The sequence below is a fragment of the Penicillium verrucosum genome, assembly GCF_028828655.1.
Source record: "Penicillium verrucosum strain IBT 35672 chromosome Unknown utg000001l_segment0_segment0, whole genome shotgun sequence".
In the NCBI taxonomy this organism is placed as follows: Eukaryota; Fungi; Ascomycota; class Eurotiomycetes; order Eurotiales; family Aspergillaceae; genus Penicillium; species Penicillium verrucosum.
Window position 1 is genome coordinate 13,854,401 of NW_026643210.1, and position 12,223 is coordinate 13,866,623.

At 50.5% G+C, this 12,223-nt stretch overlaps 7 protein-coding genes across 7 annotated transcripts; 3 read left to right on the top strand and 4 right to left on the bottom strand.

Moving 5' to 3' along the window:
• Positions 1 to 210: 210 nt before the first annotated feature.
• N7516_005111 (MCP1 family protein) lies at positions 211 to 1,258 on the bottom strand (the record flags this gene model as incomplete). The annotated part of the gene is made up of 2 exons (XM_057217831.1): positions 211 to 989; positions 1,054 to 1,258. The coding sequence occupies 2 exons, from the start codon at positions 1,256 to 1,258 to the stop codon at positions 211 to 213; spliced, it is 984 nt and encodes a 327-aa protein (XP_057079714.1).
• A 944-nt stretch (positions 1,259 to 2,202) lies between these two features.
• Positions 2,203 to 2,976, top strand: N7516_005112 (putative C2H2 finger domain protein; the record flags this gene model as incomplete). The annotated part of the gene is made up of 3 exons (XM_057217832.1): positions 2,203 to 2,307; positions 2,362 to 2,388; positions 2,449 to 2,976. The coding sequence occupies 3 exons, from the start codon at positions 2,203 to 2,205 to the stop codon at positions 2,974 to 2,976; spliced, it is 660 nt and encodes a 219-aa protein (XP_057079715.1).
• Positions 2,977 to 3,243: 267 nt separating this feature from the next.
• On the bottom strand, positions 3,244 to 4,553 carry N7516_005113 (pyruvate dehydrogenase (acetyl-transferring) subunit E1 beta; the record flags this gene model as incomplete). Its single annotated transcript, XM_057217833.1, has 4 exons — positions 3,244 to 3,715; positions 3,769 to 4,055; positions 4,117 to 4,240; positions 4,300 to 4,553. 4 exons carry the CDS (start codon positions 4,551 to 4,553, stop codon positions 3,244 to 3,246), a joined length of 1,137 nt encoding a protein of 378 aa, XP_057079716.1.
• Positions 4,554 to 5,000: 447 nt separating this feature from the next.
• Positions 5,001 to 6,820, top strand: N7516_005114 (metallophosphoesterase family protein; the record flags this gene model as incomplete). The annotated part of the gene is made up of 2 exons (XM_057217834.1): positions 5,001 to 5,155; positions 5,203 to 6,820. 2 exons carry the CDS (start codon positions 5,001 to 5,003, stop codon positions 6,818 to 6,820), a joined length of 1,773 nt encoding a protein of 590 aa, XP_057079717.1.
• A 150-nt stretch (positions 6,821 to 6,970) lies between these two features.
• On the bottom strand, positions 6,971 to 8,251 carry N7516_005115 (enoyl-[acyl-carrier-protein] reductase; the record flags this gene model as incomplete). Its single annotated transcript, XM_057217835.1, has 2 exons — positions 6,971 to 8,012; positions 8,073 to 8,251. 2 exons carry the CDS (start codon positions 8,249 to 8,251, stop codon positions 6,971 to 6,973), a joined length of 1,221 nt encoding a protein of 406 aa, XP_057079718.1.
• A 333-nt stretch (positions 8,252 to 8,584) lies between these two features.
• Positions 8,585 to 10,238, top strand: N7516_005116 (glutamyl-tRNA(Gln) amidotransferase subunit HER2; the record flags this gene model as incomplete). The annotated part of the gene is made up of 4 exons (XM_057217836.1): positions 8,585 to 8,720; positions 8,773 to 9,097; positions 9,145 to 9,320; positions 9,373 to 10,238. 4 exons carry the CDS (start codon positions 8,585 to 8,587, stop codon positions 10,236 to 10,238), a joined length of 1,503 nt encoding a protein of 500 aa, XP_057079719.1.
• Positions 10,239 to 10,372: 134 nt separating this feature from the next.
• On the bottom strand, positions 10,373 to 12,163 carry N7516_005117 (SPRY domain-containing protein; the record flags this gene model as incomplete). Its single annotated transcript, XM_057217837.1, has 1 exon — positions 10,373 to 12,163. The coding sequence occupies one exon, from the start codon at positions 12,161 to 12,163 to the stop codon at positions 10,373 to 10,375; it is 1,791 nt and encodes a 596-aa protein (XP_057079720.1).
• Positions 12,164 to 12,223: the final 60 nt, after the last annotated feature.

The following is a 12,223-nucleotide window of genomic DNA, read 5'->3' on the forward strand; positions in this document are numbered from 1 at the left end:
GACGTTGAATGCGACGGAGAAAAAGATTCGACGCACGGACCAGCAGTACACCACAATACCTGTTTTGTAATTTATATTAACTATGTTGTACATATAAAAGTACACCAAGCAGATATCGGAGGACGAGTCTTGACGTTTGTGGTCTTCAGACTCTTTTTTATACATTAGGATTAAGTCTATGTGGATATTATATATAATCACACAAAGCTGTCACAGCCACTCCCCAATGATCGGGATATGACTATACATCTCATTCCACCCCTTGGCCTCCCAACCTGCGCCTTCGCCGGCACGTCCAACAACACCGAGGGCACCTGCAAGCCAGAGAGCCGCACCAGCAGCGGCGACTCCATTGACAACCCACCACATCTTGCGCTGTCTCTTCGGCTTTGTTTCTGTAAGTCCAAGATAACCATCCAACGAGCCTTTTTGGCTACGCTCCTTGCGCGCTGTGGTCACTCTATAGCCCATCCAGGTCGCCCAGCCACCAACGAAGTGCCATACACCGGCAGTCACAAAGAAGAAATAGAAGACATTCCAGAACACAGGACTCCGAGCAAATCCATGGGCAATATATCCAAGTCCTACGCCAGAGCTTCCTCCTTCAACGATCAATGGCGTGGCACGGTTGACCCATACGTGGAATCCAATCAGCGGTGCGACAAAGTATCCAGTGCGTGCTTGTAACGACATCCGCGGCCAGAAATATAACGTGTTTCGCTGTGCGCGAGTCTCGGCGCCGTACAGACGGGCTCTACGCCCAGCACGAATGTTGCGAAGAGCAATCCCCGATGCAATATGCGCAATCATAGGAACTGTCAAGACAAGATGCTCTAGCCCGGGGGCTTGGTATATGGGTCGTGTGAGCAAAAGGTAGGATTCGCTCGCGGGCACGGAGCGAGTCATGAGTGGGATAAGAGAGGTGTTGGCGAGATGTAGGATGAAGAAAGCGGTAGGTGGATAGGTTGAGTATTTTTGAATACCGGTTACTAAATAATCATTGTGGTTAGTTAGGATATAGATGTATAAAATAGCTTTTGACGCTTGACGTACGCCATGAATCCCAGCGATGACCGCTAAGCCCTAGCTTGGGGATTGGAATTCCAGCTCCATGTTGCGTAGGAGAGGCCGCCCTAGGGAAGTATTCGCCGCTTTCAACATCTAGAGTATCATGGACAGGTGATGGGTCTAATTCTTGTAGGGAGAAGATAGACTTGGTGTCAATGTCCTCTGGTTTAGAGAGCTCGTGGGTCGACATTGTACGGTTTCCAGGGGTTGGGGATTTCAGAAGCTGGGGAAACAGCACGAAAATGAAATTTGTAAGAAATTAACTCGTCAATCATGCATCCATATTGCATAGCCGAACTAGGAAAAAGCAGGGAAATGCTGGGGTTTGAAGATCTCTGAGTCGTGAAAATACAGCTGCTGTGATAGGCTGCTTCCCATGCGGGTAATGACGATTGCCCGAGATCCTGATGGTCAGGTGACTCAGTATACATCGCATGTTACTACGGAGTATAGTAGTTTGACTTGCTTGATTTACTATATGGATGTATAGGTGAAAGTCCTACTTATTATTGCAGAGCGAAGCGAAGCAATGTAAATCATAAGGGCCTCGCGTGTCACGTGGCCTGGATTTTATCCCATGGGCTCAAAATCCACAGAACCTATGCGGTAAAAACTGATCGCTGAGAAACGCATGTATGTTATTTGCTGCAGACTGAGCCTTTTACCTTTGTTTGCTATTTGCTATTTGTTTGCTATAATTGAGTAATGTTCAGATGGTTTCGCAGGGTATATAAACCCCTGCATTATTAGTTTTACCGATTAATAATTCTTCTCCTGCTTTCTCCCTGTTACGGAAATGGTAGATGGTGGTAAAGATGGTTCTTATTACTATGGAGTTGCTACGTAAGATATGTTCCATGGATTAGTCATAACCTTAGTCATCCTCCATCTATGGTGCCGTCACCCACACACAGTAGTGATCTAAACCCATAGATTGCCCATCAGGACGCTTTGCTCCGCAAGGACTATCGAGAGGCTTAAGCCATCGAGATCCATCGAGATCACTAGTATACCTGAAATAAGATCCATATTGCTAGCTAATCATTAAAAAAGAATGCGGAGCTTAGACAATCAAATAAACCCATGTATGCCTGATTTTACTGGCCGCAAGCTCCAATGCGGGTCCAATGCGCGATGGACCCGCCAGGTATAAATACGCAGATGGTCGGAATGCGCAACCGTACTAAACGCTCCCTCTCCGAACGTCGCGAATATTCTAGTCCAAGAACGATGGCACCGGTATGTTATTATTTTTGGTCCAAACATGAGACATTTCAGCTAATAATAATATAGCGTGGTTTTACAAACCCCGCTCCCAGGGTAATTCATCACCCATATTTACCATATCAACTACCATCAAGCTCAAGCTAATCCTTATAGACTGAGTCCGCGCGGTCTGCGCTCAGCTCCTTCACCTGCACCCTATGCAACAAATCCTACTCGCGCCAGCCAGAATATGAGACGCATATCGGCTCATACGACCACCAGCACAAAAAGCGTTTGCAAGACCTCAAACAGCTAACACGTGATCCCAATGCCGCCGAGAAGAACCGCCGGGCAGAACGTAAAGCCGATGCGCAGGCTGGTCTGAAAGTCATTGAGACTCCTGTGAACAACGTGGCACCAAGTGAAGGAAACACGGGTTTCAAGAAGGGAGGGTTCAAAAGCTCATTCACTACTATTAAGGGAATAGCGGCCCCCAAACTCCCAGTCAAGAGGAAGAACGTTCTAGGAGACGACGATGAAGATGATATCCCGAAACCTCGAGAAGATGGTGATGTGGACAAGCCCAAGAAGATTGAAGATGATGATGTGGAAAGCGAAACCGACGCATATGACCAAGAAGGATATTATGATCCTCACCGGCCAACAGACTGTTTCGCTGGGTGTGGTGCTCAAGATGTCTGATAACGTGACGCCGGAAATGACTCGAGAATCAAATATCAAATGGCGTTGAAGGGGCATCCTTTGTTTTAATTACTGGGCAGCAATGAACCGTTTAAGCACATTTACGTTGGTCCTGATCTTGGTGTAATGGTACATGCTTTCCAAAAGACTGTCTAAAACGGTTGGATAACAAAAGCAGAATAAAACGACATAAGATGGAACAGATGAAAGGGTACTAGGCACATGGCTATATTATTGCGAGCTCCTCACTCGCCCTCGTTTATTGGCTTACAGGCGCAGAAGCTTGGCGGCCTGGCTGACAATGGTGTCCTCCTGGGGGAAGGCCATGGCCTCAAGGCCAGCGGCGTAAGGGGTAGGAACCTCGGCACCGGTGACACGGACAGCGGGGGCGGTCAGGTAGTCGAAGCCGTACTCCATGGAGAGAGCCATGATCTCGGAAGAAAGACCGAACATGGGGTAGCCAGACTCAACGACCATGATGCGGCCGGTCTTCTTGAGGGAGGCAACGATGGTCTCAACATCGAGGGGCTTAATGGAGCGCAGGTTGATAACCTCAGCGTCGACACCGTACTTCTGCTTGAGCTCGGCGGCGGCGGTCATGGACTGACCGACGCAGCGAGACACAGAGACGATTGTAAGATCCTTTCCGGGGCGCTCAATCTTGGCCTTACCGATGGGCAGAACGAAGTCGTTCTTCTGGGCAGCCTCGCTCATGGGGAAAGCCTGGCCGTACATAAGCCTGGCATTGGTTAGTTCACGCGGAATCCAGAAAAAATGGAGACGGAATCTTACTCGTTCTCGAGAACAACAACGGGGTTGGGGTCACGGATAGCAGCCTTCAGCAGACCCTTGGCATCCTCGGCGCTCCAAGGGGAGACAACCTTCAAACCGGGAATGCTGCCGTACCAGGCGGAGTAGTCCTGGGAGTGCTGGGCGGCGACACCGGAAGCGAAACCGTTGGGACCGCGGAAAGTGATGTTGCAAGGCTGGATACCACCGGACATGTAGTGAGTCTTAGCGGCGGAGTTGATAATCTGATCGATGGCCTGCATGGCGAAGTTGAAGGTCATGAACTCGCACTAGATCATGAACGATTAGCATGCGATCCTATATCAACCGTCATTTTCCGGAAGTACTCACAATGGGGTGCAGACCAGCGAGAGCAGCACCAACGGCGATACCACAGAAGCCGGCCTCTGTGATGGGGGTATCGATAACCCGCTTGGGGCCGAAGCGGTCGAGCAGACCCTTGGTCACCTTGTATCTATACAGGCGAAAGGTCAACGTCGGTTTCGCTTCAACCAAAACTCAAGGATCACTTACGCTCCGTTGTACTGTGCGACTTCCTCACCAAGGACGAAGGTCTTCTGGTTGCGTTCCAACTCCTCTGCCAAGGCCTCGTTCAAGGCATCACGAACGGTGACCTGCTTGGTGCCATTGCCATTCTCGGTAGCATATCCACGGCGCAGAATTGAAGGAGCACAGGCGGTCTGGCGGAGATTCGAGCGCAGAGCAGTGGAAGCAAGGCGCGAGGAAAACAGACGAGCTGTTGGGCGGAAAAGTCGGGGAGCTGACATTGCGGAAATATGGAGGAATTGAGAAGATGAAAACAAAAAAAGGAAAAGTCTTCAATTAAAGATCGCAGACCGAATCGGACCGCAAAAGCAATTGAATAGAATAACGGGAGAGTAGATCAAAATGAATGGCCAAGGGAAAACTTATCGCCGTATAATCTTTGAGATGCAAATCCGAAGATGTTGGGCAACACGTGATATCAGAGCTCACCGGTACTGTAACCGTAACCATACCAGAATTGGAGAAAGCTCACCCTAAGGCATCGACTTCCGGGCTTCCAAGGTTGTTTACAACAACATATCTTCCAAGGTTCCCGGACCTATCAACTTTTTAGTTGTTATAACTACCTGCTTCCTTTCCGGAATCTTTCAAGTTCTTCCAAGTTTTTCTTTGCAGTTAATAGTTACATACTTTATATACACTCTTCCAAGGGTGTATTGTTGGTATTGATGTTGTCCTTGCTCTGGCTACTTCCGTCGGCACTCGCCGCTCAACCCTCCGCACCCGACCCCATCCCCGCTCCGCTACGAACTCTTGATTTTGGGCAATTGAATTTCCTCCATACTACCGATACTCATGGCTGGCTGGCTGGTCATCTGCAGGAGTAGGCTTTGGACCCTACTAAGCTTTGAGTTGTACTAATCATCGCAGACCCTCCTACTCCGCAGACTGGGGAGACTATATATCGTTTACGACACGCATGCGGGAAAAGGCGGAAGCACAAGGACAAGATCTACTCGTTATAGATACTGGTGACCGAGTCGAAGGGAATGGCCTATATGACTCGTCCGAGCCCAAGGGTATCTACCTTTCAGACATCTTGCAGCACCAGCACATCGACCTATTGACGTCGGGAAACCACGAACTATACAAGCAGAACACATCGGAAGCTGAGCTTCTTGTCACCGTTCCTAATTTCCGGGGCAACTATCTAGCTTCGAATATCGATATCATTCACCCGACCACGAAGGAGCTTGTGCCTCTAGCCCCTCGGTTTAAGAAGTTTACTACCAAGAAACAAGGCATCCGTATAGTAGCTTTTGGCTTCCTCTTTGATTTCAACGGAAACTATAACAATACTGTGGTTCAGAGAGTATCTTCTACTATCAAAGAGGATTGGTTCCAAGAAGCCATTCGGGATAAAGAAGTGGATCTGTTTTTGGTGATCGGCCATGTGCCTGTTCATTCGCCGGAATATCGGGCGATCTTCAAGGAGATCCGGGGAATTCGTTGGGATACTCCAATCCAATTCTTTGGTGGGCACCAGCATGTGCGTGACTACGCCCAGTATGATTCCAAAGCCTTTGGGCTAGCGAGTGGTCGATTCATGGAAACCGTTGGCTTCATGTCAATCGATGGCCTCGCCAGCAAAACAAGCCAGCAGTCTGCTGCTGGCCCCGTCTTCAAGCGCAGATACATTGATAACAATGTCTTTTCCTATTATCATCACACCGGTCTTGATCAAGAGACCTTCCCAACCGAAAAAGGCCTCAATGTCTCCAAATTGATCGCCAAAGCACGGACCGACCTTCATCTAGACCAAATCCATGGATGTGCTCCACATGATTTATGGATGTCGCGAGTCAAGTATCCAGACCCTAGCAGCATCTACACCTGGCTTGAGACTCAGGTTTTGGGTGACTTGAGGGATGAAACTCGTGGGGATGCGCCTAGGGTAGCCATTATTAATACGGGCGCCATGAGGTTCGATATTTTCAAGGGACCTTTTACCCAAGACACGACTTTTATTGTATCTCCATTCACCAGCACCTTCCGCTATGTGAAAGATGTCCCATATGACAAGGCACAACTTATTGTCGAGGTTTTGAACGAGCAGCCTCAAATTTTATCTACGGATGAATCTTCATTGACAACCTTGGGCCCTCTTGAGCAACTTGCATATCCGGAAGACGTGATTACCCCAAACTGGGCTTCAACCAGTGGGCAAATCCCCATGTCCGGTCCGGACCTCGTGCCCGGTTACACGACAAAAGATGATGCGGGCACAGATGGCGACGACACCATCCATGCACCCATCAACTTTTACCGCGTGCCAAACTGTATTCAAGCTCTCAAATCTGCCAATGCATCCGAGACACCGAAGACGGTGGATTTGGTCTACCTTGACTTCATCGAGAAATATATAATACTGGCCGCCAAGTTTGCTGGTCTCGATATCGATATCTCAAAGGAAAGCGATGTGTACATGCCGAACGTGTCTCTAACAAACCTGATCCTTGACTGGGTGAAGAAGAACTGGGAGTGTTGATAAATTATACTATGTAGCTCAGTTCATTGTGTTACAATTTATTTTCTTTTTCTGGACTCAAGTTGTACTGGCCCCCGGGTCAATTGACCACGAAGTAAATCTCGAGGGAAAAACGCCTAGCTTTATAATACATTCATACTGGCTGTTCACTTAATCACCGCCGTTGAAGGTGAACACACCCTTTCCACTGCGGTAGCCGCCCAAAGTGCCCTGCACACTCTCTGCCAACTCCGGGCCCTCGGACTCCCAGTTCCACTTGACCTCATCCACCGGGATATCCCGGAACTTGCCAGAGCGAGTCATTTGAAGCACATCCCTGATGGTGCTCTCCTTGAGCTCGGGGTTCTTGTCACCCCACTTGCTGACCCAGAACCCGTCAAACGCGAGGTTCTTAAAGATCAACAGGCCCGAGGGCAATGCAACAGGTTGCTTCGACATGGCTCCGTAGGTCACCATGTGCGAATCAGGAGCCAAAGTCTTTGCCAGAGCAGTGGCATTCTTCCCGCCTACGCAGTTCAACGCTAGACGAATGGGCTCCCGGCCCTGGCGGGTGAACTCGTGAACCATATCCCGGAAGTTGCCAGTAAGCATCTCCTCCTCGGTGATAACAACGGTAGCTCCGAGATCCCGAAGCTCCTTCTTAAGAGCCTCAGTCTCCTCGGGTGTCTTGCGCTGTCGAACGACATTGAGCGTCTTGATTCCCCATTCGCGGCCCAGCTGAATAGCTGCTCGTCCGACACCGCTGTTGGCGCCGTTCTGAATCATCCATTCCTCGCCGGCACGCATCCAATCCCATTCACAGAAATCCCGAAGCATCCGGTACGCAGTGACGGGGTTGACGCTGACAGTGCCAACCTGCAGCGGGGTCAGGCCCTCCTTGTTCTCAATCTTGATCAACTGGGATTCTTCCAGCTGCGCGTGGGTACGCCAGGTACCTAGGCCCGTGCGCTTCATGATGACCCAATCGCCTTTGCTGAGGTTCTTGACGCCCGCACCGGTTGACAGCACCTCGAATGCGCCCTCGTTTCCACCGACTGCGGCGGGCTCTGCATTTCCGAGGTCTGTTTGGAAGGGAGGTTTGCTGGGATAGACGCCCTGGATCTGGTTCACGTCGGCGGGGTTCATTGGCGAAGTCAACAGGCGCAGGTTCACTTGGGTTGCGTGCGGCGCCGAGATTGAGTGCTTGTGTAGGCTAAATTGATCAGTTTTGTTTGATCAATGGCAGATTGCAATGGAATCTTGGTGGACCTACCGTAAGACATCTTTGGGCTCGCCATATTTGGAGTAGATGAGAGCCTTTGCCTGTGTATAACCATAGACCGAAACGTATCGCCGACCGAATGGAGCTTGACCGAGCACCTGTGGTACAGCTCTAGCTGAGGCCGGGCGAGCACTTCGGGTGGCCGTCTGTAGTACACTTCGTGAGAACATAGTTGGTAGGTGAAAGAGTGGAGGAGAAGAGAAGATTGAGCAAATCTGGATGACGTCTTGGTCGATTTCGCTCGGCCCGATGGAACTATTGACATTGTAACTCCGAGGTCACTGAGAATTGTTAGATATTGGTGTTCATATTCGAGCAATAGCTTTTTATTTTTAACTGGGCTATAAAAACATATAATCTATACGTATATAACTACAGATCTTCCTAACTTCAAAGGTGACAGAGAGACCTGAATATGTAGATACCGTGGACAAGCAGCACGGACCCGGGAAACTCGCGTTCCCACTCCCTTTCTATATTGTCCTCCTCACACACTCGTCTAAATGTCCTTGTTGCGCGAAGCGGAGAAATGCGTCGCTAATCAATATGCACATGGTTTCAATGCCTTCATAACCCCACTGGCGCGCGCGGGGCCATGGCTGGACCGCGTAAAGGAAGCTGATGTGCGCAAGGAAGAAGGTAGCAACATCAGACTTCCAATCTCTACTTCAGAATTAACCAATATGATCAGGGAAACCCAAGTCTTCAGTGGACGGCCGCTTGATCTCCATTAAAGACAATATCTGCACGCGCGACCTTCCGACAACCTGCGCTTCGGGAATCCTGGATAAATTTACGAGCCCGTTCAATGCTACCGTTGTCGATCAACTAGAGGCCGCCGGGGCCATTATCGCTGGAAAGACAAATCTGGACGAGTTTGGGATGGGATCACACTCGGTCAATTCACATTTCGGTCCTGTCAAGAACCCTCGTCAAGATTCCAGCGGGGGAGACCTCTCGGCTGGTGGCAGCTCTGGTGGAAGTGCCGCTTCAGTCGCCGCCGACCAATGCTATGCGTAAGTGGTCAATTGTCAGGAAGGAGACTGGTTGTTGACTTATAAAGTTCACTAGGAACGGACACCGGAGGCTCGGTCAGACTCCCAGCTGCTTACACTGGCACAGTAGGATTCAAGCCGTCATACGGACTGATCTCACGATGGGGCGTGGTGGCGTACGCCAATTCTCTAGATACCGTAGGTATATTGGGGAAAACCACGGCCAATGTGCGCGATATCTTCGGTGGGTTTTGACCAGTGTGGCTGGATAACGACTGTGCTAATAGCATGTCTAGACATCCTCAACCAACATGACCAGCGCGACCCTACCAACCTCTCAATACCCTCCCGCTCTCGAATCCAAGCCTCCCTCCAAACACCACAACTTGCCTCGCGGCTGACTTCAGCCCCTCTCCGAATCGGTGTGCCAATAGAGTACAACGTTTCCGAGCTGACTCCCTCAGTCCGACGGGCTTGGGCTCTTTCTCTGGCACACCTGAAGAAACAAGGACACTCCGTCCACTCCGTCTCTCTGCCCGACACAAAACATGCATTATCTACTTATTATGTCCTGGGACCTGCCGAGGCATCTTCGAATCTGGCCAAATACGACGGAGTACGTTACGGGACTCGCGCCGAAGGCCCAGATGGCGACGGAAAGCCTGATGGATATCTATTCTCAAATACCCGAGGAGAGGGATTCGGACAGGAAGTGAAGAGACGAATTGTTCTAGGCACATTCTCTTTGAGTGCCGATGCCATTGACAACTATTTCATCCAAGCACAACGGGTCCGTCGTCTAGTCCAGCAAGACTTTGACGCCGTCTTTACAGCCAAGCACCCGCTCGCTACGCAAGGCGCAGCCAAAATTGCAAGGGAAAATGACGTAGATGTCATCATATGCCCTACTGCTCCCTCATCCCCGCCACGACTGTCGGACTTGATGAGTAAATCTACCAAGCAATCACCTCTGGATGCATATGTCACCGACGTATTCACCGTTCCCGCCAGTCTGGCCGGTCTACCTGCGATTTCAGTTCCCGTGACAGTGTCTGGGGAGAAAGATACTGAACTGGCTGGAATTCAGGTCATCGGTCAATATGGAGACGATCAGTTGGTCATGAAAGTGGGAGAGATGTTGGAAGGAAGAAATTTAGATTAGATCCATACCTGTACGACTACTAGTTATATGAAATGTATATTATGTGAATAGAATTTTTGAAATCAGAATTGGTATCAATGCTATCACAAACCCAAACACCTATTCCATTTTCCCATTGAGTATGTCATATGTCACTAAGTCATCTCGACATCGCCGTCACCCTGCACTTCAATGTTGGGAGTGCCAGCTGTCCCGACGCTCATCGCATCTTCAAGGCCGTGGTTCCCAACATCGCCTGCAGCCGGTGTCTCGCGATTGCTATTAGCAGCGGAATCAGATGCCCCGGCAGTTCCCGGAGTATGAGCAAGGGTAGAGTCAAGCGCCGCGCCGACACCACCCTTCAACACCTCTGCCCCTCCCACAACTCCAGCTCCGTCGAGCTCGGTATTGTTATTAATGACATCGCCATCAATTCCGCCCCATGTGAACATAGCTTCCACCTCGTCCACGATATCGGCCATCACGTCTTCGGCGATCTGATCATTGAAGCGTTCACCCATGGCTCGGACTGGCTCTCCGGTTTCAGTCTTCTCGGGTGGCCCAACCCACCACGGCCCCTCAAATCGGCATTCGACGGCACCGCCGCCGTAGCAACTCACGGCAGGATAATAACCGATCAAGCCGTCGTCGGCATTCTCACGCTCGCCAATACCAAGATTGTTTGTGCCATTGGCGAGACGACTTGCGGGCGGCAGGAAGGCGTAGAGTTCTTTGAAGGGGGTGCCCATTTGTACTCCGTTCTTTAGAATAGTGATACTAGATCCAGGGAGTGTGCGAAGGGTGGCATCTTCACTGTTCAACGGGGATGGGGGGCCGAACGTCGGTGTTTCCTTGAGGTTGAAAGCGTAATCACGGAGGTGCTTCGTAGAGAAGACGTTGGATTGCTGCCAACAGAAATCCGATTTATAGTGAAAGGGAATCCGATCTCGAATGATGTTGGTTGCTAGCGGTTGTGATGGGTTATTATCGGCAGGATCGTAAGTGCCTTCGACAATCTTCTTGTGAAGAGAAAGAGGTGGAAGAGTAATGAGCATGCCAATAACATCGCCTTCATTGATGGCCTCCCCCTTGGGAAAGAAGAACTCGCATCGCATTCGATTGACGACTTCGCCGTTCACATCTCGAATCCCATACCCGTAGCAATCCACTCCAACATTCACGTCGAGGTCGGCCTCACGTCGGGCGAATCCAATGCGGACATGGCCACGGGGTGAAGTTGTCGATCTGCCGTTCTGAGGTGCCTGGGGATCATTGACTATGCCACTAATCACGCGAGCCTCGTAATAATATGTGCCCTCTCGAGCACATACATTGGCGCGGGCAGTATGCCACGCGTCACTCGTGGTCACCGCAGTCGCGTTCTCTGAAAACGATATGGCAGCCGGCGAATCCTCAAAACTAAAGCGGGTATGGTACGGGCGAATATCGGTCTGGCGATATTTGATATGAGGGAATCCGGGGTCTGCAATGGCGTAGCTGTAACGAAAGCCATTCTTGTTGGTGAGTTTATCGACAACCTCGTAGAAATCCCAGCTCTGACCTAAGACATCCGATGTCTTTCGGCTCACGCGATTCAATTGGCGAGGTTGTGGAGGGTATCTATCCGAGGCGTGAGGCTCGGCGAGCAACAATGGACGAAGAATGCTTAGTTTCGAGCTGGGCAGGGCGGTGCTCGGTGCAGCTGTGGCTCGCTTTTTCGGTGGCGGTGCGTTCTCGGTGTCTAGTCCTTTGGCTTCACGTTTCTTGCGACTGTCTCGCTTGTTGCGCTTAGCTCGACCGTCACCTTGGGCGGATGGGGCTGGCGATGATCGCGGATTCAAGTCGGTGAATTGCGCATTGAGCAAAGGTCCACCATTGGGAGGTAGGATCGGGGAGTTGATGTTGGACGACGGAGCGGAAGACCCGGGGGCTTGGGCAGATGCCATGATGGACGCTTCTTTGTCCACTAGGGTCGTGGACCGTCGATTAGCCTATCAATCTGGAGA